Here is a 23,849-nt window from a genome sequence, read left to right as displayed (position 1 = left end):
GAGTCAATGGAATATATCCATACTGAAGAGAATCTCAGTGGGAGGAAGTGTTTCTCTCTGCATCTTCAAAAAGGGGTAGTGATGCTGATGTGCAGATTCCTAACATTATCAGATCAAGCAGTTCGAAAATGGTGAGAACCCATGGGAAAAGAAGCCTCCTTGTGATAACAACGTTTGATTTGTTGGCTTTTACCTAAGAACTCGACCAAGTCCACCTTCTGTACATTTTCCCCTGTATTTTAGAGATCTCATCAAAGTTCTCAAGTGGTACGTGGACAGGATCACGGAAGCAGAACGGCAAGAGCACATCCAGGAGGTGTTGAAGGTAATGACGTGCTGTCAATAACAGATAATATAGTCTAATGGAGCTGTTGCATGATGCTGCCTAAACTAATTGCTTTCCTCTACACAGACAGTAATTGGGGATGATATATTACTGGCTTTCCAATTCAAGGCTCTTAATCAGTTTATGCTCCTCCAGAGCTGATGAAATTTGAAAGAAACTTTGCCAGGCTCACCCACTGGAACTGCTTGGGATTGAATCCTTATACCTCTGAGCTCCAGAACACTCGGAGTGAAGTCTAGGATTAGCAGGAGGGAGGTTTCATGACAGAAGACCACACATAGGCAGTTAAGCTTGGGACTTCCTGGCTCTCGCTTCCAATACCCTGACAGAGGCCATTTGAGGGTGATTTGTCCTAATTTTGAAAGGGAATAGGGTGGCTTAGCAGGGGTCACAGTGAGGAGACCTGAGGTTTTGCTGGGTCTCATGACTTAATGCTGCCCAGGTGTCTGGACCCTTTGTGTTCAGTTGTATATGGAGATGTTAACACTTTACTTGCAAACATGTTCATAAAAGAACATAGGCTCTTTTTTTTTAAAGATTTTATTTATTCATGAGAGACACACAGAGAGAGGCAAACACACAGGCAGAGCAAGAAGCAGACTCCCTGAGGGGAGCCCGATGCGGGACTTCATCCTAGGACCCCCAGGTCACAGCCTGAGCCAAAGACAGATGCTCACCCACTGAGCCACCCAGGCATCCCAAGAACACAGGTTCTTAAAGGGATTGTCCATTAGCTGCTCTAAGGGTCCTCTGATGTCCTATTGTTGAATGCTGCTCTATTTGAGGTCACTAGCTAGAAGTTGACAGGTATACATTTTTAAAAACAAGTCTTTTACTGATTATAAATCTATCGCCTTGGGCTGATTAGAGGTAAAATGCTAAGTGGCAAGAGTACCTGCCAGCAAAACACAGTAATTTTTGAGAAACCGACGTATCTCTCTGTTAACTAAATTTTAAAAACCACCTGAGGATCAAAAGCATTTCAAGTTCATATATCTTGAAAATTACAAAGGATTTTCAAATTATCTATACCTTTTCTCTCACTAGCATCAGAGAAAAAAATGGCTCTTTGCCCACAAGTAAATACTGTTCGAAAATCTCATGGGGTCTTAGCATTTAAGTCAATAATTTAACAACCTAATGCTGTCCATGGTTTTTATGCCGTGTCATTGTTAAATGCTTTTGGTTTCTTTTGAGACTAACTTTTAAAATGTTTTGTTTCAAGGCACAAGAATATATTTTTAAGTATATAGTGCAATCCCGAAGGCTCTTCTCCCTTGCTACCGGTGGACAAAATGAAGAGGAATTTCGCTGCTGCATTCAGGAGCTCCTTATGTCGGTCCGTTTCTTCCTTTCTCAAGAGAGCAAGGGGTCAGGAGCGTTATCTCAATCACAGGTAATGTCTTTTTCGTCTCCGCTCAGTAGAGCAAAAAATGAGTCCAGTTTATTTGTGTTTACACAGCAGCAGAAGCGAATGTTTTCGCCAATGAGAAATCCATAGCTCCAGTTTATATTTGTAACGTAAGCAACTTTGCAGACGTTTAAAAGGTGCCCTAGTCTCTGAGCCCCAGCAGAGCAGAAGTTAGGCTGCCTTTCCTCCAACTGTTCTCCCTCTTCTTGGGGAGACTTTTGGTCTGCAACAGCCTGGATTTCAGTTCCCAGAACACATGCCGATGAGTAGACACGCTGTCACCATCAGCCTTGAGGAAGGAAGTTCACTGGAGCTGACTTGTTACTGTTGTTTACTCCAACCCTTTCACTGCATTTTAATCTGTCAACTTGAGACTCATTATATTGGACTTGGCTAAACTGCATGTTGTTTTGTTTTATTTAACTTGACCCTAGTTGCCCTGGGACTGATCTTGTATGACCAGTGCTGAGAGGCTGTTGCCACATGCCGTTACCTGAAGTAGCTCCACATGTTCTGTTTGAGAACGGGATTTAGCCACTTTCCAAGTGGCTTGAAGTGTTGGCCTTGAAGTGTTCTGAGCAATTGGTCTCAATATCTACTCTACATTTTCTTAATCCTTTTGATATACTTTGAGTTCTAATGACTTGGTTAAAAGCCTGTCAGATGGAGAAGCAGCCTCTTTGCTGCCATCCCCTGGAGAGTAGAGATTGATAATCACCGAGAATTAGGGGAAAGAAATGGGAGATTAGAGACAAAACTAGATCCCTTAGAGTATCATCATAATTTAGTGCCATTTGACATTTGGAAGGCATTACATAGAATGGTAAAACAGCAGAAATGTACCAACCTTCCAATAGCAGCACTGTGCTTTTTCTCACTTTTGGGGGCTATTCTTGCTAATCTCTTCTTTACACAAGTGGACGGATCTTACATCTGGGCAAGGATACAACTCAGGCCCTTTAAATGACATTTTGGGCTCTATTGCCAATAGTGCAATCACTGCACTTAAGGAACTTGCCAGATACCTGAAAGTCACATTGCCCACTAGCTAAACCCTACTTCCAGCAGTTGATATTTGAAAAGGATAATCCAACAAGCTACTTATGTATTCCTTTAAATAAAAGTTCTCAGTAACTCACTACTTTTATAAAAGCTATTATATTTGAGACTTCTTTTTTAATCTTAAACCTTTACTGGTTAAAGGGACAAACTTACCTAATTCACATCTGAAAAATATTCTCTTACTTTTAGGAGTAACCATAAGTCATGGTTTCTCAATGACATGCCTTCCTAGGGACTCAAAAGGTTTTTATTTTTCCCTTCTATAATGTTAGAGAAATATTCTTTTTCCTTAAGTTATGTTTCCACTGCATCTCAGTAGTTGCCCTGAACTGAGAATATGAGCCCACGTGATATGATGATTTTCTTTTAGTTTGATCCTAAAAGACTTCATCTAAAATGATGAAGTGGTTAGTTTTCTTTATTAAGCAAAGAGGACTTCCTAGTCTCTCTGTATTTTGGGAGAGTGGGGAATACTTTACACTTTGCTTATTCCAAGTCCCCTCTTGACCCCACACCTTCATAGCTCTCTTTTCTAAGAAGGAAGGTGTCACTAATCTGATTGACACTGTGTGTGATTTTTTTCTCTTGTTGCCTAACATATAACCGCGGGCTTAATGGCTTTATATAACATCCATTTATTAGCTCACAGTTCTGTAGATCAGGAGAGTAGGGTGGATTTTTTGCTTGGGATCTCCTACAGCCAAAATCCAAGTGTTGGCCTTGATGGCTTCTTTGGAGGTCCTGGGGAAGAATTCACTTTCAGAATCTTCCAGGCCTTTGGTAGGAAACAGTTTCCTTGTGTTCATAAGACTGAGATTCCCATTTCCTTGCTGGTTATCAGCGAGGCGTTGGGAGAGGGGAGAGGCCTTCTCACTTCTAGAGCCCATACACATTCCTCGGTATGTGGCCCCTCCATCCTCAAAGCCAGCAACAGTAGGTCAGATCCTTCTCATGCTTCAGATCTCTCTCAGTTCTCCCACCATGAGCTAGAGAAAACTTCTGCTTGGAAGGGTCATGTCAGTAGGACAGCCCCATATGAATAATCTGCATATTTTAAGATCAACTCATTAGTAACCTTCATTATACCTGCCAAGTTGCTTTTGCCATGTAATATAACAAAGTCCTAGGAACAGCGCTAGGGGGAAAAAGTCTTGGGAGTCATCTTAGAATTCTATCACACCCAGAGCCAAGGAAACCCACTAGTCTGAATTTTACTATTAAATTGCCTTAAAGACAAAAACCTGGTTCCCTTGCTCTCCTCTGCATGGTTTTCCCTGTAGGCTACAACTCAGGGCAATTTTTGTCTTCTGGAGGCAGAGTAACCATCCCAGAAAACCTTCACATTGAATCCGTTTCTAGTGCCCCCACAGATCTGGCCCCCGTGGTTCTACCGGGATGCCCTAAGCCCAGCTCACTCATGACTCTGTCTTTGGGATCCCTGCCCCAACAGAACTGCCATTTCACTCAGCTCTTGGAGCTGTGGCTCTTGGTTTCCCTTCCACAGATAGATACCTATCCTGGATCCCTCAGAGCAGAAGAGGAATGTCAGAAGGAGTTGAGGCCCAAGACCCTGCCCCAAGTTCCTAATAATTACCTTTATCTATTTGTCTTGGTTATCGGGAAGGTCAAAACAAATGTAGGCTTTTCTTTTTATTTGCAATGAAAATCCTTTAGATAGCTTGGTTCAGCTGTCTCTCTGTCCTTATCACAAGGTGCTTGTTCCTTTATCCTTTTTAATACATGTGTCTCCACTTCAGGCACATTCACATGCTTTTTTGAAGAGCTATAAGTAAAGAATTAATGGATAAATGAAAAGATTCCTCAGGAAAATCAGCATAGTTGCCTTTTCAGTAATCAGCTGGGCTCATTTTATTGTTTTTTTTTTTTTAACTTCATCTGTATGACTCAGCTCTTTGCAGATGAAATGAAGGTTATATAAATATCGTCTTTAACAGAGAATACCAAGTTATTAATTTTAAATGCATTCAAGTAAATCTATAATGTCTAAGAGTCAAGGAGAGCATAGCTGTCAGTTGTAGCACCTGAAGCATTTTGATGGTTCTGGCATCAAAAACAGGTCTTGGCTCTTCTAGATATTTTTGCTGCTGCTGTATAGATAAATGCCAAAACCCATGAATTTGAATTTGAGTCTGCGTTTGAATCATCAGCACATGTACACTCGACCTACTTTCTGCTGGTGTCAGGTCTCATTGGTAAGCCAGCTAGTGCTTGAATATCAGCATATTAGAAACATGTGCCTCCTTCCCCCACTTCATAGACTTGAGGCTGGTTGATGCTTCCTTCCATTGCCCTCCTTTTGTGGAATTTAAAAGACTAGGTTTGTTTTGATGTACAATCCCAGCCCAGTTTGTGCCCCTTAGGATTTAATACTGGCGTCTTTTTTTTTTTTCCTTAAAAAATGATTATCAGGTTTCTTCACTTACATAAAGAATATTGTTCTGAGTACACACAGTTCTGGGGTTACAATAAATCTCAAAACAACCTAAAGGTTAGTTATAATAATCTTTTCATTTTACCGGTGATAAAGCTGAAACCCAAGAGGCTAAAATGACCTGAGGTCACAGAGTTGATTAGTAGCAAAGCTAGTAGGATATACAATCTAGGTCTACTGAGTCTCTGTCTCGTTTCTTTCTTTAACCATAACTTCAGTGCTTTTGGGAATCAGTGTGTTTGGTTTCTTAAAGGTAAATGAGATTTATATGAGCTCTTCAGAAACCTTCTCCAAAAAGAAATGAACTATAAGTGACTGCATTCCAGGTCTTGGTTGAGCATTCTTTCCATTCGATCATGCTGCATTTTGCTGATTCTGTGGGATTTTTTTGCCAATCATTTTGCTAATGTCAGTGATTTTCCAGAAATTCTCAGTTTTATTATATTGCACCCTGGCACATTTAAAAATACTGTTCTAATTTGCTACACTTTTTAAAAAATTGCAGCCTTTTAGCTTTAGGCACCAGAAATGTTTTACGTTCATTTTTTTTAATCATTCACAATTATTTGTCACAGTCTTAAATTCATTGACATTTTATAGCAGATTTCTCTGGGTGCATATTGGAGTTGATTTACATTTCTTCCTTTTAAGGCTGTGTTTCTGAGCTCCTTTCCAGCTGTGTACTCAGAACTGTTGAAGCTCTTTGATGTCAGGGAAGTGGCCAACTTGGTGCAGGACACCCTGGGCAGTCTGCCGACCATCGTACATGTAGATGACTCCCTTCAGGCCGTTAAACTGCAGTGCATCGGCAAAACCGTGGAAAGCCAGCTTTACACCAATCCAGGTAGGGTGATGAGTCTCTTTCCAGAAACAATGTTTCTGGAAAGCCATTACTTACCTGCAGTAGTCATAGTTCAGCAGAAGCAATGAGAAAGAGGAAACAGAAAATTCTTTTCTCAGAAGCATTGTGTATTTGGATAGTAGGATGAATTTATTTAGTAGCCAAATACAGTGGTATGGCTATTAAAGCTTTATTTCCAGAAAGAATGAAAACCCTAATGATTAAATTGATTCTAATCACAAACTAGTTGTGATATCAGGCATGCTTATTTTCTTGTTATAGATTTCATTTTTTTGGTTCAATAAAATTTAACATTTACATTCAGAGAATGTTTACAGGGACCTGATCCTTGTTTGTTTGTTTTGTTCTTAAAATGTTTCCATCGATTTATGTTCTGAAACTGAGTGAAAGTTTTGATGTGTTATCATTTTTTATTTTATCCTAGTAGCAAATGACCAGTTACTAAGTTGATTTTATCATAATATCTGTTATTAAATCCCATTGCCTTTTGTTTTCTTCTAGTTTTTCCTGAAATAAAGTACCAGCCTCATTTTAAAGTTTATTTTAAGAAGTTTCTATCACTATCACCAAATAAACTTTTAAAAATTGACTCTATTGAAAATTATCTTTCCACATGAATACATATGTGTATATAATATTTTTGAAATAGCATTTCAAATGTAGCAAAGCTTTTTTTTTTTTTACAGTATTTTATTGTAAAACCTTTTAAACATACAGACAAGAGTAGAGTATAAGATAGTAAATCATTAAATCTCAACAATACCAGATATTTGCTCTAGGTCTTTTATTAAGAAATTTGTCATTAGAGATATATTTAGACCCTCCTGCGTGTACTTACTTATTTCAGAGAAATTCCCACTGTCAGAGACACCTGTTTCTATTTTCTATGCCTTTATTACAAATCTATAAAAATATTTTTTTCATCTTTTCAAATGTCTTTCACCATTTAGTCTTTATACGATATTATGTTGTATGACATTCTATAGAGTGCTCCTTTTAAAAAAAAAAAAAAAGATCTATTTATTTATTCATGAGAGACACAGAGAGAGAGAGGGAGAGAGGCAAAGACATAGGCAGAGGGAGAAGCAGGCTCTTTGCAGGAGAGCCGAAGGCAGCCGCCCAACCCCTGAGCCACCCAGGCGTCCCTAGAGTGCTTCTTTTTGACTAATATTATACTTTTATATTTATCCAAGCTACTAGATACAGCTCTAGTCCTTTTATTATTTTTATTATTATTGGATAGCGTTCCACTCTGAACAAATCTATCATGGTTAATTTTTTCTTCCTCCTGTTGATAGACTTTGTTTATGGTTTGTTTTGGTTTTTTTTTTTTTCCCTGAAATAATACTTAAGTGAATAAAAGAAATTTCAAACCTTCTAATTTCTCCCCAGGAAAACATCTCATCCTGGAGTAAAGATGTTTCTTGCAGTGGTTTTCAAACTCTGCTCCTCAGAGACATGGAGGTTCTTCTGCAGTGACCCAGGGTTAGGAACAGAGGTGCAAAGCGTAGGGGGTAGAGGTCCAGGCCAGGTACCTGGTGTAACTAGAGCACCAATTTTGCTTTCACCAAATCAAGAAAAGTTCACCTCATCTCAGAGGAATTGGTTGTTTCTGCCATATTTCTCCCTCACTGGCCAGTTAATTCTTTGTTAAAGTCTAACACCAAAAGAACAACGTAGATCATGAAAATTGTTCTCAAAGGTAAAGAAATTACCTGAAGGGATTGTGTTCATCATATGCCTCTCTGAAATGTGTTCTGTCTGTGGACTCAGTTCTTACTGATTACTGATGTTTAGTTGGTGGTACAGAAATCAGGACTAAGGAGACACAAAGAGAAGAAGTTGTTTGAATCCAGGAGAAAAGTAATTGGGTCTTTGTGGGAGGTGGTGAGATTATGTCTTGAGGTGGGGGTGAATGGACTCAAGAGACCCAGGAAATGTGGATGTTGGAGTGTCTCTACTGGTGATGTGGAGGAGAGGCTCAGAGGCCATGTTGGGAGGTTGGTGACTGTGTCACTGTGCTGCAGAGGAGGAGGAGGAGAAGGGGAAACCTGCCTCTTGTGTTATGTGCGACATTCCCCATGGAGGACGATTATGGAGAAACATAACCTTCTGGAGAAGCAGAAGCAGCTCCTGATCAATGGGACACCTAGAAGCATACAGATCTAGTAAAAGGAAAGACCTCCATCACTGCCCCAGGATGAGGTTTGGCTTGACGTTGAGTGATTCACCACTGGAGAAAACAGAAACTTACATATAAATGGCAAGGCATATCGGAAACAGGTTGTCTTCATGGAAAGAAAACAGCAAATTTACCTGAGAGCTTCCCAAGTCGCCAACTATGCTCTGCTTAAATTACCTGATCACCAACACTAGCATTAGGGAAACCTGGAGAGTGTTTCTAGTAACTACTCCAAAATTCCAAGTTGGAAACTATGGACTTAGATGATAGATGGAGCCTATCTGTATTGTCCAGTTGAAATATGAGATGTTAGAGGAAAGGAAGATGTGCAGTGCAAATAGTAGGCTCCATAGATAGTATCAAAGGACAGGATAGGATGTGTTAGGTTGTGATTAAGAGGAGAATGTAGATCCCTACATCTCACAAACTTAGGCTGATTTTGTCTAGCTAGAGGGAGAAGAAGAAGGACAATATAAAACTATAGCTAAGGGCGTCGGGGAGAGGGATACAAAGAATTAAAAGGAATTCCTGTTGTTGGCCACCGCCAACAACAGGTAAAAGAATTTAAGTCTAACGTTTTTGGCCTGTAATTAAGAAAAAAAGGGGGGGGGGGCATGTACACACACACTTCTTAAAACAGAGGAAAGGTTTGGTTTGGTTTAGGGTATTTGGATGCCCCAGTTTTATCTTATATCCCCAGAAGTAACTGTAACCGAATGATAGAGAATGGGTTAAAACATACCTTGAAACTATAAACCTAGAGAATTGAATGGCATCACCAAAATTTGATGAAATCAGACCCTGTTCAGATACAGTTTGGGGGTACTAGTTTTCTGTTGGTACTGTAACAGTCACTGCAAGTGTAATGGTTTAAAACAACATAAATTTTGTTTCTTACAGTTCAGTAGCGCTGCAGTTCAAAATGCTTCCCCCTCCACTAAAATTAAGGAGTCCGCAGAGCTGCATTTCTTTGTGGAGGGTCTAGGAGAGATCTGTTTTCTTGCCTTTTACACCTGCACTCCTTGGCCTCTGGCCACCTCCTGCATCTTTAAAACCTGCAGTGGAGCATCGCCAGCTCTCTCTCTCTGACTCAGCAGTCTCTCCTCTTTCACCTGTAAGGACCCCTATGTTTACACTGGGCCGATCTAGATAATCCCAGATAATCTCATCATCTCAAGACCCTTAGTCACTTACGCAAAGTCCATTTTGCCATTACATACTCACTGGTTCTAGGAATTAAGGCATGGACTTCTTTGGAGGACCATTAGTCTGTCTACCCTCAGATGGATAACCTGCATGTAAGAAGGTTAAAAAAGGAAAAAAAAAAAAAAACACTTGGAAATCTAGGAGTTTTATTTATCGATCGAAAGTTTTAAAGAATGAGACTCAGAGTGCTGCACTTATGTGACTATATACATCTTAGCCAGGAGGATGGTACAAATGACACTTTCCCAATTTAAAATTATAAATCTAAACTAGGACAAGTTAAAGTAGAGATAAGGGCACAACAGGGCATCAGCTGGACACATAATCAGTCAAAGATCAAGTACTTAGTTCTTGCCAGTTCCCATTTCTCAGAACATAGAGTATGGTGCAGACAGTTGCTACTCCGAGCTTGATCTGTGTGAAAACAAATGCAAACATCGAGGCCCAATTTAAGCAGTTTTCTTACCTTTTTTCCAAATTTTCCAATGCTGATTGGCGTGAGCAAGCACATTACTGGGGAGCACTTGAAAGCCTTTCCCTCCAGGCCCGCTCCTCCCATCTCAGTATATGGCAGCACCAAACCCTAGAAAGTTCGGAGCTGTCCTTGCAAACCTCCCCCCCTTCTGTCCTCATCCCCACCTCTCTTGGACTACTCTGGGGCCTCCACAGCATCTCACATCTGCCTCCCCCACCCCCGGCCCCCCGCCTGCCTGCCACGCACGGGGCCCTTCCACACTGCCGCCTTGCCTGCGCTCCCTCAGGTCCATACTTGCGTCCCTCTCCTTTCTCCCATCCTTTCTGGAACTCACACCAGGTGATGTCACCCCCAGCTCCCTTGCTCGCATCCCCTGCTTGTGCTCTGTTTTGAGGACACAGAACAGACTTGGTCTTTCAGGCCCCGTGACCTTGCCCTGCCCACCTGCCTGGTCCCATGTCTTTATGCTTCACTCTGCTTGAACCCCTGCTCTCCTGCTCCTCGCCCTCCCATCCCGGGTGATCCCGATTCACCTGCTGGGGGCTCAGTTTAACCCTCACTTTCCCAAGCATCTCCTCTCTGCCCTGCTCGCTCAGTTCTCTCTCTCATACTCACTTTGCGTTTTGCTTCTTGGATGACCTGACACGTCTGTAACTGAATAAAGAATTGGGTTTTAGTCATTTAAAGTCTGTCTTCATCCCTCGCTCCAGAAGGAAAACCTCAGAGGGCAGGGGTTTTATCTATCCTGATGACCGTGATCTCTCCAGCTTCCAGAACTGGGCCTGGTGCATAGTAGGTGTTCAGTAGAGGTTTCTTGAATGAATACTGTGTACTGCTGGGTCATACATTCAGGATCAGGATAGAGCACCAATAAGTAAATACATGATCTGTATAAAGAAATCTTACTGGAAAAGTGAATTTTGAGCTCAGGATGAGCACAAATATGACAACAGAACAGCTTGGGCTGTGGGAGGCCCAGAGCAGAAGCAAAGCTCAGTGGAAAAATGTAGCAAGTGTTCATAGCATCTATTTTGCTGTAGGAAGGCGCCCCGTGGTGGAGGCACCCAGGGTGGGATTAAATACAGTGAGTGAGCTCTATGAGCCACAGCCAGGCCATCCTTCGGCCTCTCCTGTCATTGTCCTCTGTGATCCTGACATTGTCTGCATGGGAATAGAGCCCCTGCATAGTCAGCCGTCCTTTCCATTCGGAGTGTTGTCTGTCCTCCAGCATGTGAAAGGCTCCTTTGCCGGTTTTGTTGCTGTCTGTGGCATTGGCATTTCAGGTGCCGGTGGCTTTGATCACCAGGGCCCAACCAAGCTCCGATTTCAGGTTTTCTGCCCTGCTGCTGCTTCTCTGCAGCCTGCAGCTCTGCTCACCTGCTTTATAATCCCCCCGCTCCTGAGGCTGCCTGGGAGCAGCTACGGAGGTGGCCCTGCTGGTGTCCAGCCTGCGTCGCCCATTGTAGAGAGTGGCTGGCAACCCTGCATGGCACCGCAGGACTCCCAGACCTCACTCCTCTATGGACAGAGGCTGACTTCAAGGATCCTCATCTAAGTCTTGGTTAGTAGAGGAGGTAAAGACCAGTTTCTGACTTTCTTCAAGATTAACCTCAGCAGGAAATCTAGCAGCATTTCATAGCTGCTTCTCCTCCTTCCTAGCCCCACACCCATTGAGAATTACTCATGGGAGCTGGCTTTATTCACTCAAGTGTGTACAGACAAAATAAAAAGTAAATGAGAGTCACTCCTTTATACACTCAATGAGATACATAATACAGCAAGCTTTGCCTGAGATGTGGAATATGAGTGTGCTGACCCTTTCAAGGACAGAAACTGCATAACTGATTCTATTGTTAAATGTTTGGAAAGTTGGTATCTGTTCAAAGTGGATTTCTTCTTTTTTGGGGTGTGGGGGTGGAGCTTGCTTGATGAGTCCAGGTGTTTCCTTTTAAAGGTAAGAATTAGCATTTTAACCAGTCAGCTTGTTTGGCATTTACCCACCGACTGTATCATTTGCATTGGCTGACATTGCCCTAGTAATGGAGAAAAAGCAAATCTGCAGTTTAGGTAGTCTTATATTTCTTTTTATGCACACCACACACGAATTATTTGTCTACCTTACTCACTTTTTTTGCAGTAGATATTCTCTTAACAGTTGGTTGCAAACTGAATTTTTAGAAATCAAATTCTGCTGGCTGCAGGAACACATCCGATAAGCTTTATCTTCCTTTCTAATTAATCATCACTAGGCAGTGACTCCTGTCATTTAATTTTGTGGATTCTTTTTCTTGGTTCTTTTTGTCAAGTGATTGATTTTTAAATGATTACTTAAGTTTCCTGGTCAGACTTACAGTTTAAAGGAAGCCTGCAATGAATTATTTCACAAGTTTGGATTTTAATGTTCTGTGTTGCCTTGTGAGGAATGGCCTGTACCTTGTGTGGTTTGTTGTAATAGTAAACTTGAGGCCAAACCCCTTTGTGTTGGTAAACCAATAAGAGAAATCATGCGAACACTGATTAATAGCACTTTCCCAGGTATGAATATTTTGCATTCCCTATGATTTTTGTTAGGATTCAGAATCGTATATTCTTTTACCTATGGAAATATCTTATACTGGCTAGGAATCCACTATAGTGTTGAACCGAGTTGTTGGTTGACCATCTTTGCCTTCATTTTGATCTTAAAAAGAAAGCATTCAATCTTTTACTGTTAAGTATTAATATTAGCTAAAGGTAGGCATTTCATTAATGCTCATTATCAATTTGGGAAATTACCTTCCATTATTAGCTTCCTGATAGTTTTTTTATCAAGAATGGATGCTAAATTTTGTACATTTTTTTCTACATCTGTTAATGTGGTGAATTAACATTGATGGATTGACTTTCAAATGTTATATGAAACTTGCCTTCATGATAAATTCTATTCAATCATGACCTGGAGACCTTCGTGAACGGGGCAGAGTCTGTCGTGATCCAGCGGGCCAAGCACTTCTCAGCCCTGCAAGATGTCATCAAGGCCTTGCGTCTGGCCATGCAGCTGGGGGAGCAGGCCAGCAAACAGATAAGCAACAAGAGACGGCCCCAGTGACGACTGCAAATAGAAGATCTGTTTGTTTTCCAAAAAAAAAAAAAAAAAAAAAAAAAAAAAAAAAATTATATATTTATATATATATGGACATATATATATATAAAACTATATAAAACTATATATATATAAAATATATATATAAAATATAAATAAAATATATAAAAAATATATAATATATTATATAATAATTATATATAATAATTATATAATATATTAATATATATTAATTAATATATATTAATAATTATATAATATATAATAATTATATAATTATATATAATATAATATATAAAATATATATAAAATATATATATATAAAACTAGATTCATTTTTCTAAAATTTTATAAGGATTTTTTTCATCTGTGTTTATGAGAGATAGCAGTCTATAGCTTTCTTGTCTCATAATATCTTTGACTAATTTTGGCATCAATGCTGGCCTCATAAAGAGAGTTAGTTGTGTTCTCTGTTCATTCTATTTTCTGGGAGAATTTTTGTAGACTTGATTTCTTCCATAAGCTTTACAGAATTTGCAGAAATCATCTGTGCCTGGAATTTTTCTTGTGAAAAGGTTCTTAACTACAAGTTCAGTTTCTGTAGTAGGTATAGTGTTATTTAAGCTATCCATTTTTTTTCTTGAGTGGGTCAAGTTGAATTATAATTTATGCAACTATTTATAAGACACATGGGTTTTAATAAATCAAGAATAATTCATCTAAATTGTTGTACAGTTGACATCTTTTAAAATTCCAAGCAGATCAAGGAAAGAGGCTAGGGCATTTGCAAGTGGGCATATGCACAAATATATGACCATGATGGGCACGTAATAGATAATAGTTTTGTGCATATGACATCCTATTGAAAAGCAAACACTCAGGACAATAAGCATGCTTACTTGTTTCTTTTCCAGAATATTGAACTACATACCGAATAAGTTACTTTATTATTTCAAATACCAGTTTAATGACAAACGGGATAAATATAAGACTTTGCGTTGATGAAGGAATGATACTTGTACAGTCAAGTCAAAACTCACTAGTTATGGGTTCAGTTACTAAAATGTATTTGTAAGCTCAAAATCAATACATGTGACACTCTCACATTCATTCATGGACATGCAAAGAGCAGTGAAAAATTTGAGTAGCAGAATGCAGACACTCCCAGCTGAGATCAAACAAGGCAATGCTCTGCCTTCCTTTCCACTCTCTTACAGGGATAACTAGAGGATGGAGCAGTAGGGGGCAGTGCAGTGCAGTGCAAGAAGCTCCAGCTCTGGGGCCATTTGATAGTTTGATTTCCACCTTTGGCCCTTCTTAGTAGAGTGGCCTCAGACAACTCACTTACCACTTCTGAACGTCTTTTTATCTTTTGTTAAATAAAATAGAATCTAACTGGATGAGTTGTTTTTAGGATTTAACAGTGTTATCTATGTGGGATATGTATCATATTTGTATGTATATTTCTCCTAGGAGAAATGATTCATTATTTGCTGTTTCATTGTTCCCAGTGACTTGTTCGAACTTACCTAGCATGAGTAACAAGAATCAGCTCTATTTATCTCTCTTCCCTGATGAAAGTATACAAGTATGATTTTCAGATGTTTAACAACCTTGCTTTTAAGATAAACCTTATCTCCTCGTGAAGTAGTATGTATTTTACCTATTGCTAGAATTGATTGACTGAAGTTGTAAAAAGCATTTTTGTATCTTTGGTCGGTAAAGTTTTTTTTTTTTTTAATGTTGTAATCTCACAAGTTTTAGGAGCATGGGAGAGGAGATAACATGTAAATATCAACAGTTTTTACAAAGTTGAGTGGCAGCTGACAGCAGACAAGAGAAGGCTGACACACACAGGTGTGTGGAGTTGGAGTAGAGCCAGGAACAAACTAGTTTACTTCTCAGAACTGCAGATGGCTCAAGACGGTTTCAGAAAGGATCAGGAATTGAAAATACCAGTTATCCAGGGGCACCTGGCTGGTTCAGTTGGAAGAGCATGTGACTCTTGATCTTCAGGTTGTGAGTTCAAGCCCCACATTGAGTGTAGAGATTACTAAAAAAAAGATAAACTTTTTTAAAATTATGGAAAATAGAAAGTACCAGGTATCTGCAGATTAAGCGTGCTAGAAATATGGAAATTGGATTTTTAAAAGCCCTAAGAAGGAATAGTTAGCACCCTGCCCTGTCCTCTCCTTTCATTCAGGCAAAAATGGAAAGTTCACTCCCTAAAGAAAGTGAATGAGATATGCCTGGATTCAGGAAATCAGACAGTGCTAAATTCAAGAATTAGGCTCTGCACCATAAAGGGGACCTCACAGTTAAACAGAGAGACCCCTATCCCTTCCTTTCTTGATTTCAAATGACTAAAAGATGATGGTGTCATGCTCCTCAGAGAGGAGATTGGCAGATTTCTCTGTAGAGAACTGGCCAGCCTAAGAAAAGGCATCTTGGATTCTGATATTTGGGGGTCTCCTGATGAAACATCTGGATACCTACTCTTCCTGCTGTAAAGCTTTACCAGTTCGCAAGCTTGCCAAGGCACACTGTTGTGTTTTGTTCCCCAGTTAGCATTTTAATGCTCACTTGTAAAGACAACCAACAATCACCAGATACTGTAGAAATACCTTTAATGTGCAAGCAGAGGCCAAAATGAAGAAACAGAAAAGAGAACTTGAAAGAAAAAGATAGTTCAAGGAGAAAAAAAATATATCACAAAATCGTCTCTGACTAACCCAGAGAGAGAAGATCCATGAAACATGTTATAAAAGGATATCACTCAGAGAAATAAACAGGAATGGCTGCATAATGAAAATACAGCGCCTCTTCTTTGAAAATTATTAGGAATTGCATGATAGGAGCCACAGGGCATGAAAACAAGTGTGGGGCCCTTCTGAGCACAGGGACCTGTGTGATAGCACAGGTGGCACATCTGTGACACTAGCCTTGCAAATAAGAAAGAATTCTTGGAGATTAAATACATGAGAGCATAAATTAAAAAATTGAAAAGTTTGAAGATAAAGAAGTTGGACAAAACAATGATAAAGTACTTAAAAAGAGAAGATAGTTTAAGACATTCATGATGTAAATGTAGTCAGAATTCCAGAGAACAGAAAATCTAGAGAGAAGAAAACAATCCTAGAAGTATTTCAAGGCAAGTTTCCAGAGCTGAAGGACACAAATTTGTAGATATCAAGGGACAACGCAAGGCACACAATTAGGAAATTTTGAATTACCAGAAACAATTTCCCAAAAGCCTTCAAAGACAGATGAACAAAAGTAAAACAAAAACATGGTCATGTGCAAAGCACTGGAAATCAGAATGGTAGCAAATACAAAACATTAATTTAGCCAGAAATTGTGATAGGTTTTTTTTTTTTGAGGGGGGGGGGTTGTTTTTGTGAGACTGGGGAGAAGAAAAGAAGGTTAAAAAAAAAAAAAACCTAAATTTTCATCTACTACAGTAGAAGTCATTAAATAGTCGATCTCAATGAAAAAATCAGAAAATGGCCGGGTAAGCATACCATTTAGATATTTGGAGGTAAAGCAAACAATTTAAAAAATATTTCAGTACAAGAATCAAAGGCCTCTCTTGAGTGCAGGAATCATGGATTGGGGAAAGGAACCACTGCTTTTTAATATCAGTCATGTACCTTTTAACTGTGTTAATCATTTAACAATTACAATTAGATTAAAGAGTAGATAAGGATTTGTGCAAGGTTGGTGTGGGGCTCCACAGATGTGACACTAACGTTGCTTCTCTCTCCAGATTCCAGGTACATTCTCCTGCCCGTCGTGTTACATCACCTCCATATGCACCTGCAAGAACAGAAGGACCTGATCATGTGCGCACGTATCCTAAGCAACGTATTTTGTCTCATCAAGAAAAATAGCTCAGTAAGTAAATACAGGTCATAGTACGTAGTTCCCATCAAATGGCTTCTGGAAATAAAAATGTTAAGGTCTTCAGAGAAACCACACTGAAGAGTAACCCTCTGAGACTCTGAACTTTTACTTCCAGCTGGGTCGGACATTTTCTTTTTCCTCTGAAATAATTTTTTTTAACCTTGTAAGATTGCTGTAACCCCAAATAACCTGGCTTCCCTAAACTTGTATTGCGAGAAAGAACTGAATACCCAGTGAGAAAAATTAGAAATCTCAAAGCCTCCTACATGTGTCTTTAATCTTGATATGATGAATACTCTGTGGCAAGAATAAATTACTGCCTGCAGAGTGAAGTCTTTTTGGGCTCATTCTGTGGAAGGCTGCATGGTGATGCTCTGAGCTTGGCCATGGCCGTTGGGCCCTGCCCTGCAGAAGTTGGAGAAACAGGAAAGCTCCAGGAGACTGAGGGTATCTCTCACTACAGTCATTACTCAGCCTCAACAGTTATCACTAAATTGTTATGGATTTGGGAATTCCTATGGATGTACCTGACTCTTGATGCAATATAGTTGCATTAGAGGATACAGGACAAATAGAGAAAAAAAAATCACATGCTTACTTAGAAATGGGGACAACTCTTAGAGTGTGCATGTCCATGGCTCACGGGGCTGATGTGAAGTTCCCATAGAAGGGATTTCCTGTTCTAGTTCTGTCAGTTGCAGCCGTGAATTGGCATTATGGTCCTCTTTGACGGCGTGTGCAGAGTAATGCAGGGACCTTTATTTCTCTGCCTCCCTTCTAGACCTATGCTACATAGTTTCCCCATCTTTGTCACTCTTCCTTATGATCCTTATGATCCTTCACCTTCTGAAGGGCTCAGCGGTGAGCTGGCCTGGGACCTCCCCTTCCCACTCACCCCCAGTGGAATTAGTGGTGAGAGGGCCCTACATTATGGGAACAGGTTGGCATTTGAGAGGAAAGGGTCAGAAGATCTGTGTATAAAAAGTGCAATTAAGAGAAACCTGCCTGGGGAGGGAAGACTGACTTTTACCCATCCCCATGATCCCAGGCCCCCCAAGGTTGATCCTGGACTGGTGAGAAGAGCGACGATGGGAGGAAATGCTAGTTTTGCTTTGAAACTTTTCTATGTAATTCAGTAAAGAATAGCTATCGCATGCCTAGCGTGAATGTTTTTGCAAACCGTAATTCTGCTAAGTGAGATAGCTCGCTGCTGAAAACTGAAAACCAGTATCAGCAGTAGTGGAAAAGATTTTTTTTTTTTTTTAATTTTTCCTGTTTGTGTCAGTTTGGAAGTTACAGTCGGCTTTTGGACCTACCTGATAGGGAATTCAGAACAGAAACTCTGCCCTGGGGATGGGGCATGGGGTTGGGCGGTAGAAGGGAACCCTTGGTAGTTATCTTGCAAGTGTAAGACAGTTTATCATAAATCCCTGGCTAAAAAGCTGTTTCAAACCCATACTTTGTAAAAGTTTTTATTTTTGTTTGGCTGGTTCTTTTTGGAATGGCAGTCTTCTTGGTAGGGAGCCTTTGGACACAGAGTTTTGTCTTCTGCAGATGTAATAAGAATCCAGCTCTACTACGTATACAGTCAGTGCAGAGCAATTTGGGTTTCTCTCTCAAGTCCTAGGAGCTTGGATACAAGTACTAATTTTGCTTTAGAGGAGCTGTGCCCCCCGTGGCCACTGGTCTTACGTCTAGTCTGGAGCTCTTGGTGTTCATCTAACACTGAATGCTGTTTGCTCATCTTACATGAGAATGTTTTAAAAATCATTTTTATAGCAGTAGTCATCTGCACTTATAAGACAGCTCTGGAAAATGACCTGTGCAACTCAAGTGATGAGAAGAGTATATGTAAGCACGATAAAAAAGAATTAAGGACTTTGGGGCCCAAGAGAGACTTTCAAGTGATGAATCAGACTCAGGCAAACTGACTGGATCACATCACACACCGTGTCAGTGCATAGCCGCTACTCTGAGTAAGCCTGGCGTGCTTTCCAGGACATCACCTCACCTTTTCATTTGCGTGTCAGGTGTCCACTGCACAGCCTCGTTAGGTACTCTTGAGTGAGCTGTGAGTTCACAGTGAGCTGTGAACTTCCCTGTGCCTTTGTTTTCTGGAAAAGAAGGTCATTTACTTAGGTGACATAGGTGAGGCCCAATCCAAGTTCTCAGGTCCCCTGACTTTTTGATTCTGTATTTGGAAATATGGGTTTTTCCTCCCTTTTCTGTTAAAGAGAGACTGATACATAAGCTACCATTTTTTGAACTCTATTTTTTTTTCTCTTAAGGAAAAATCTGTGTTGGAGGAAATAGATGTGATAGTGGCCAGCCTGCTGGACATCCTGCTGAGAACCATATTAGAGATCACCAGTCGACCTCAGCCGTCCGGCTCCGCCATGCGGCTCCAGTTCCAGGATGTCACTGTAAGATCATAAAGCAAATGGTATAGGAACAGAGCATAGTTGTGCTTATAAAAGCTTGTGTCCCTTTGAGGGTGGGTTGCTATGGGAATCTGGGAAATGTGACCTTGGGGGAGTGACCCATGTCTGTTTCAAATACACATGAAGCTACTTTCATTTTACCAGGGAATGAAGATAAGCACTGTTTGTTACAAGATCTTGGGTTAAGATATGTTTAATTTCAGGAAGCCGAATTTGTTATTAGCTCTCACTTTGCCCAATTTAAATTAATGTGTGATTCTGTGTCCCCAGTCCTCTTGATAACTCTTCATTCTCTTTTTAGCCATCAAATTGCTTGAGAAAATGAGAATAGTGAAATAGAGAACCAGGAATCAAGGGCCTTGAATTCTAATTCTGGATTTTTCACTGTGAATAGTAAGGACCTTAACTTAGGGAGGCCTCAGTTTCCTCAGCCATGCAATGAGAAAGTTTGACGTGGTAATTTCTAAGTACCCTTCAAGCTCCACAGTTTTATGAGTCTAATATAACGTGATTTAGAAAATACTAAGAAATAATGTGTCTGATAGTTTATGTATGTGTATATATACGTGTGTGTGTTTGCCTGTAGAGAGAGTTGGATGGATGGATAGGTGGATGGGTGGATTCTATTTAAAGTTCACATTCAGTTGACCAAGAATGGGACTTTTTTTTTTTTTTTTAGATCTGATTAAGAATGTTCTTTCAAATATCAGAAATGACTGTTCTTTCAAAAATCAGTAGATGCTATATATCTTTCACAAATATTTACAAAAATGTCAGCGTTTGCCATTCTTTCTATAAATCATCCACAGTAGAACCTCTGTCTTAAGAATGTTTGCCTAGCCTCTGATGAAAATAATTTTTATTTTTACCTAAAAAAATAAAAAGTCTGCCCTGACTCTCCTACCAAGTTCTCCTGTTTCAGGATGGCCACGTTGTTTTGAATTTTATTTTCTCTGCTTTCAGAGCTGAGATTTACCTGAGGAAACCAAGCTCTGAGTTTGGGAAACAAAATTAAACCCTTTCTTTCAACAAATTAATTTAAAGATAGTATGAAAAGCTTCCTGATGTGTGTAATAGCTGTACTGCCTCGTTTAAAGAAGAGAGGAGCAAGCAATTGATTTTTCAGTTTCATGTGAAAAATGGTACCTACATCGTGGGATGTACATTTGGCTTTGCATATTTAGCACACTACTTGATCCAAAGTAAATGCTCAAAACATGTCATTGTTGCTTAAGACTCCTGGGGTTCATTATGGATTTGGAAGTTTGGGGTTTTGGGGGGTTGATTTTATTTTACTTTTCATGTTTTTTAAATTAAACTTTTTGTTTTGTGGTAATTGTAGCCACTTGCAGTTGTAAGAATTATTAGAGTTGTAAGAAATATTACAGAGCTTTTACCCAGTTTCCACAATGGTAATATCTTACAGAACTATAGGACGATATCACAACTAGGATATTGACATTAATACAGTCAAGACACAGAATATTTCCATCACCCCAAAGATCCTTCATGTTGCCTTTTTACAATCCAACCCACTTCCTTCCCATCTCCACCTTCACCTCAACCCCAACAATCACAAATCTGTTCTCCATTTTTATAATTTTGTCATTTCAAGCATGTTGTAGAACTGAAATCATGCAGTATATAACATTTTGTAATAAGCTTTTTTTCTTTAAACTCAGCATAATTCTCTGGAGATTCATCCAGATTATTAACAAGGTCTTTTTAAAGGTTTTTAATATTGATGAAATCCAATTTATCAGTATTTCCTTTAATGGATCATGCTTTTGCTGTCAAGTCTAAGAATTCTTTTGTCTAGACCTATATCCTAAAGTTTATCTCCCAGGTTTTTTTCCCTAAAACTTTTACAGTTTTGTTTTTTACATTTGAGTCAACAAACAAAGTTTTGCATAAGCTGTGCCAGATAATTCTAATACTCTATTACTCAGTATTGACTTATATTGTCTTTTTTCACTCAATTTGAGATCTTCCTGGTTCTTGGTCTAATAAGTGATTTTTAATTGAAGTCTGGACATTTTTATCTTATGAGACTCTGAATCTTATATAAACCTTGTTTTAGCTGGCTTTATGTGATACCACTGGTAGGGGAAGGGGGAGGGTGCTAACTCCTAATGGCCAGAGGTAGAAGTTCGGTTCCCCATACTGTCTTCACTAACACTGACCACTGAGCCTGAAAGTACTGGTTCCTGATTTGGCTTTCTCTGAGGAAGATATGAGGGCACCTCTGCACAGCTTGGTAAGCATGGAAGTCTAAGCTGCCCACTCGGTGTGGATGAGGCCAAAGTTTTTTGCGGTGTTCAACTGGAGTAGAGCCATTATGACTGAAAGTTTTGTCTTACTAAATCACCCTTTGCCTGATCCTTTGGCCAAAGAGAGTAGACTTGTGTTGGGGATTTTTGTTGTTTGTAATTGTTGGTGTTTCAGAGTGGCCAGCTTCTTCAACTCCAGGTGTGGCATCTCCAAACCAGAAAGAACACCCAGAGAACTCAGTACCATGTCCTTCCTCAGATCACAAGGTCCCTGGCCAGACTGCTGTCTTTTCTCCACCTTCAGACTTTTCTGTTTGTTCTCTATGTAATAGCGAGGTTTTAAACGTGGTACTGAGCAGGAGGATTAGGTAAAAATATATCTATCCCATCTTCTCCAAAGCAGGAGAAAGTTCTCCTTCATTATGGTTTAGATGGCAGTGTTTTAACTGCTTCCTGGCAATACAGCTCTAACATAGTTTTGAAATTATAATGGCCCAGCAAACCTCAGAGTGAATCCTGGCTGCAGATAAAGACTGCCTGAGGCCAGAAGCTAAAACCCTTTTTCAGACTGCTTCTATCCATAGGCAGGTTTTGTCGGTGACAGACCTCTCTGGGATATGCACGCATGGCCCTCAGGCCTTCCCAATGTAATAATCAATGCAAATTAGAAGACTTAAAGGCAGTGAATCAGGTTTGCAGATGAAGTTGGGAATAGGGCAGGCAGACTATTCTTCCATTGTTCTAAATTTTAGGAAAAATCACAGAAAGAAACTTACCCCAGCATACCCACGTTGTACCTCCCCTGAAAAACCAAACTCTCTCAAGGTATGCGGATTGAAATTTGCTTAGGAAACATGCAATTGAGGGCAGCCCGGGTGGCTCAGCGGTTTAGCGCCACCTTCAGTCGAGGTCATGATCCTAGAGACCTGGGATCAAGTCCCATGTCGGGCTTTCTGCGTGAAGCCTGCTTCTCCTTCTGCCTGTGTCTCTGCCTCTCTCTCTTCTCTCTCTGTGTGTGTGAATGAATGAATAAATGAAATCTTTAAAAAAAAAAAAAAAAGGAAACATGCACTTGAATTATTTGGCTCCTTTGATTTTATGCTGCAAGACATTTAGATGGTAGTCCTCCATTGAACACTTTTCAATCTTTGCAGAAAAAGTGCCTACAATAAGTAGACGTACTGTGGGTAAAAGCAGTTCCCACAGCGTGTCATGGTGAAGTGTTCCAGTTCTTTGGCAAGTACCATGGCTAGCCCCCTACCCCCCCATAAAGCTGACAGAAGGACTGGCTTCCGCTGTATCATAATTCTAGATAACAGTAGCCTTATTTTTGCTATTTAAAAGGATTGTACTTTTTGTTCCTTTACCAACTGTTCTTTAAACTTTGAAGTGCTCTCTCTTGCTAGAAAGAAAAAAACACCATTGTAATCGGTTCCTTTCAAAAATCTAATTCTGTGTGGAAGCAGTTTTAATAAAAGCAGCATATATGGCCATTTGCTCACACCCTCAACTAATTGGACTCCAGAATTCCTTACAATTTATAAATGCTTCCTTCTTTGCAGATAATTTAGTTAATCACCATTTATAGTGCAGGTGACTCAACTCGACACAGACCATGTCTAAGAAAGATACACTTGTCTAAACTTTTCATGCACTGTGGGCTTGTGGTCAGAAGAGGGAAAGGGATGCAGAATTCTGTAAGAAATTTCTGGAAAAAATAGTGCATATGTATAATAGAAGGTTTCATGAGGGCCACAGTAGCCATCTAATACTCTTGTTATTCACAATTATTGATAGAAATGCCCACCATACTCAACGTATACATAAAACGGATGCAAGCTACGGAGACACCTACTGTTTTAAAGGCGATGTATATGTAAATTCCCACACTGAAACAAAGCTAATCTTGGCCACGAATGGTTTTCATTTATTCTTAACAAATTGTTGAGTCTTGGGTTTTTATACATACACTTAAATTTTTTAAAGATTTTATTTACTTACTTGAGAGAGAAGGAGAAAGAGCGCACACGCATGCAAGTGCACAGGGGAGCAGCAAAAGGAGAGGAAGAAGCAGACTCCCCACTGAGCAGGGAGCTCGCTGAGAGGCTCTATCCCAAGATCCTGAGATCATGACCTGAGCCAAAGACAAATGCCCAA

The 23,849-nt window shown here is 39.9% G+C and overlaps 1 protein-coding gene across 7 annotated transcripts in view; it reads left to right on the top strand.

The window, feature by feature from the left end:
- Nucleotides 1-23,849, top strand: part of DOCK4 (dedicator of cytokinesis 4) — a 407,219-nt gene that overhangs the window by 287,074 nt on the left and 96,296 nt on the right. For all 7 annotated transcript variants that reach the window (XM_072764773.1, XM_072764772.1, XM_072764775.1 and 4 more), the window contains exons 21-25: nt 244-325; nt 1,572-1,742; nt 5,923-6,115; nt 16,845-16,972; nt 19,270-19,404. In XM_072764773.1, coding sequence (XP_072620874.1) covers nt 244-325; nt 1,572-1,742; nt 5,923-6,115; nt 16,845-16,972; nt 19,270-19,404 — 709 coding nt within the window. The remainder of the gene's footprint in view (nt 1-243; nt 326-1,571; nt 1,743-5,922; nt 6,116-16,844; nt 16,973-19,269; nt 19,405-23,849) is intronic.

This window comes from Vulpes vulpes, chromosome 7, assembly GCF_048418805.1.
Source record: "Vulpes vulpes isolate BD-2025 chromosome 7, VulVul3, whole genome shotgun sequence".
Lineage (NCBI taxonomy): Eukaryota > Metazoa > Chordata > Mammalia > Carnivora > Canidae > Vulpes > Vulpes vulpes.
Note: the sequence above shows the minus strand (reverse complement) of the source record. Positions and strands in the feature narration are given on the sequence as shown.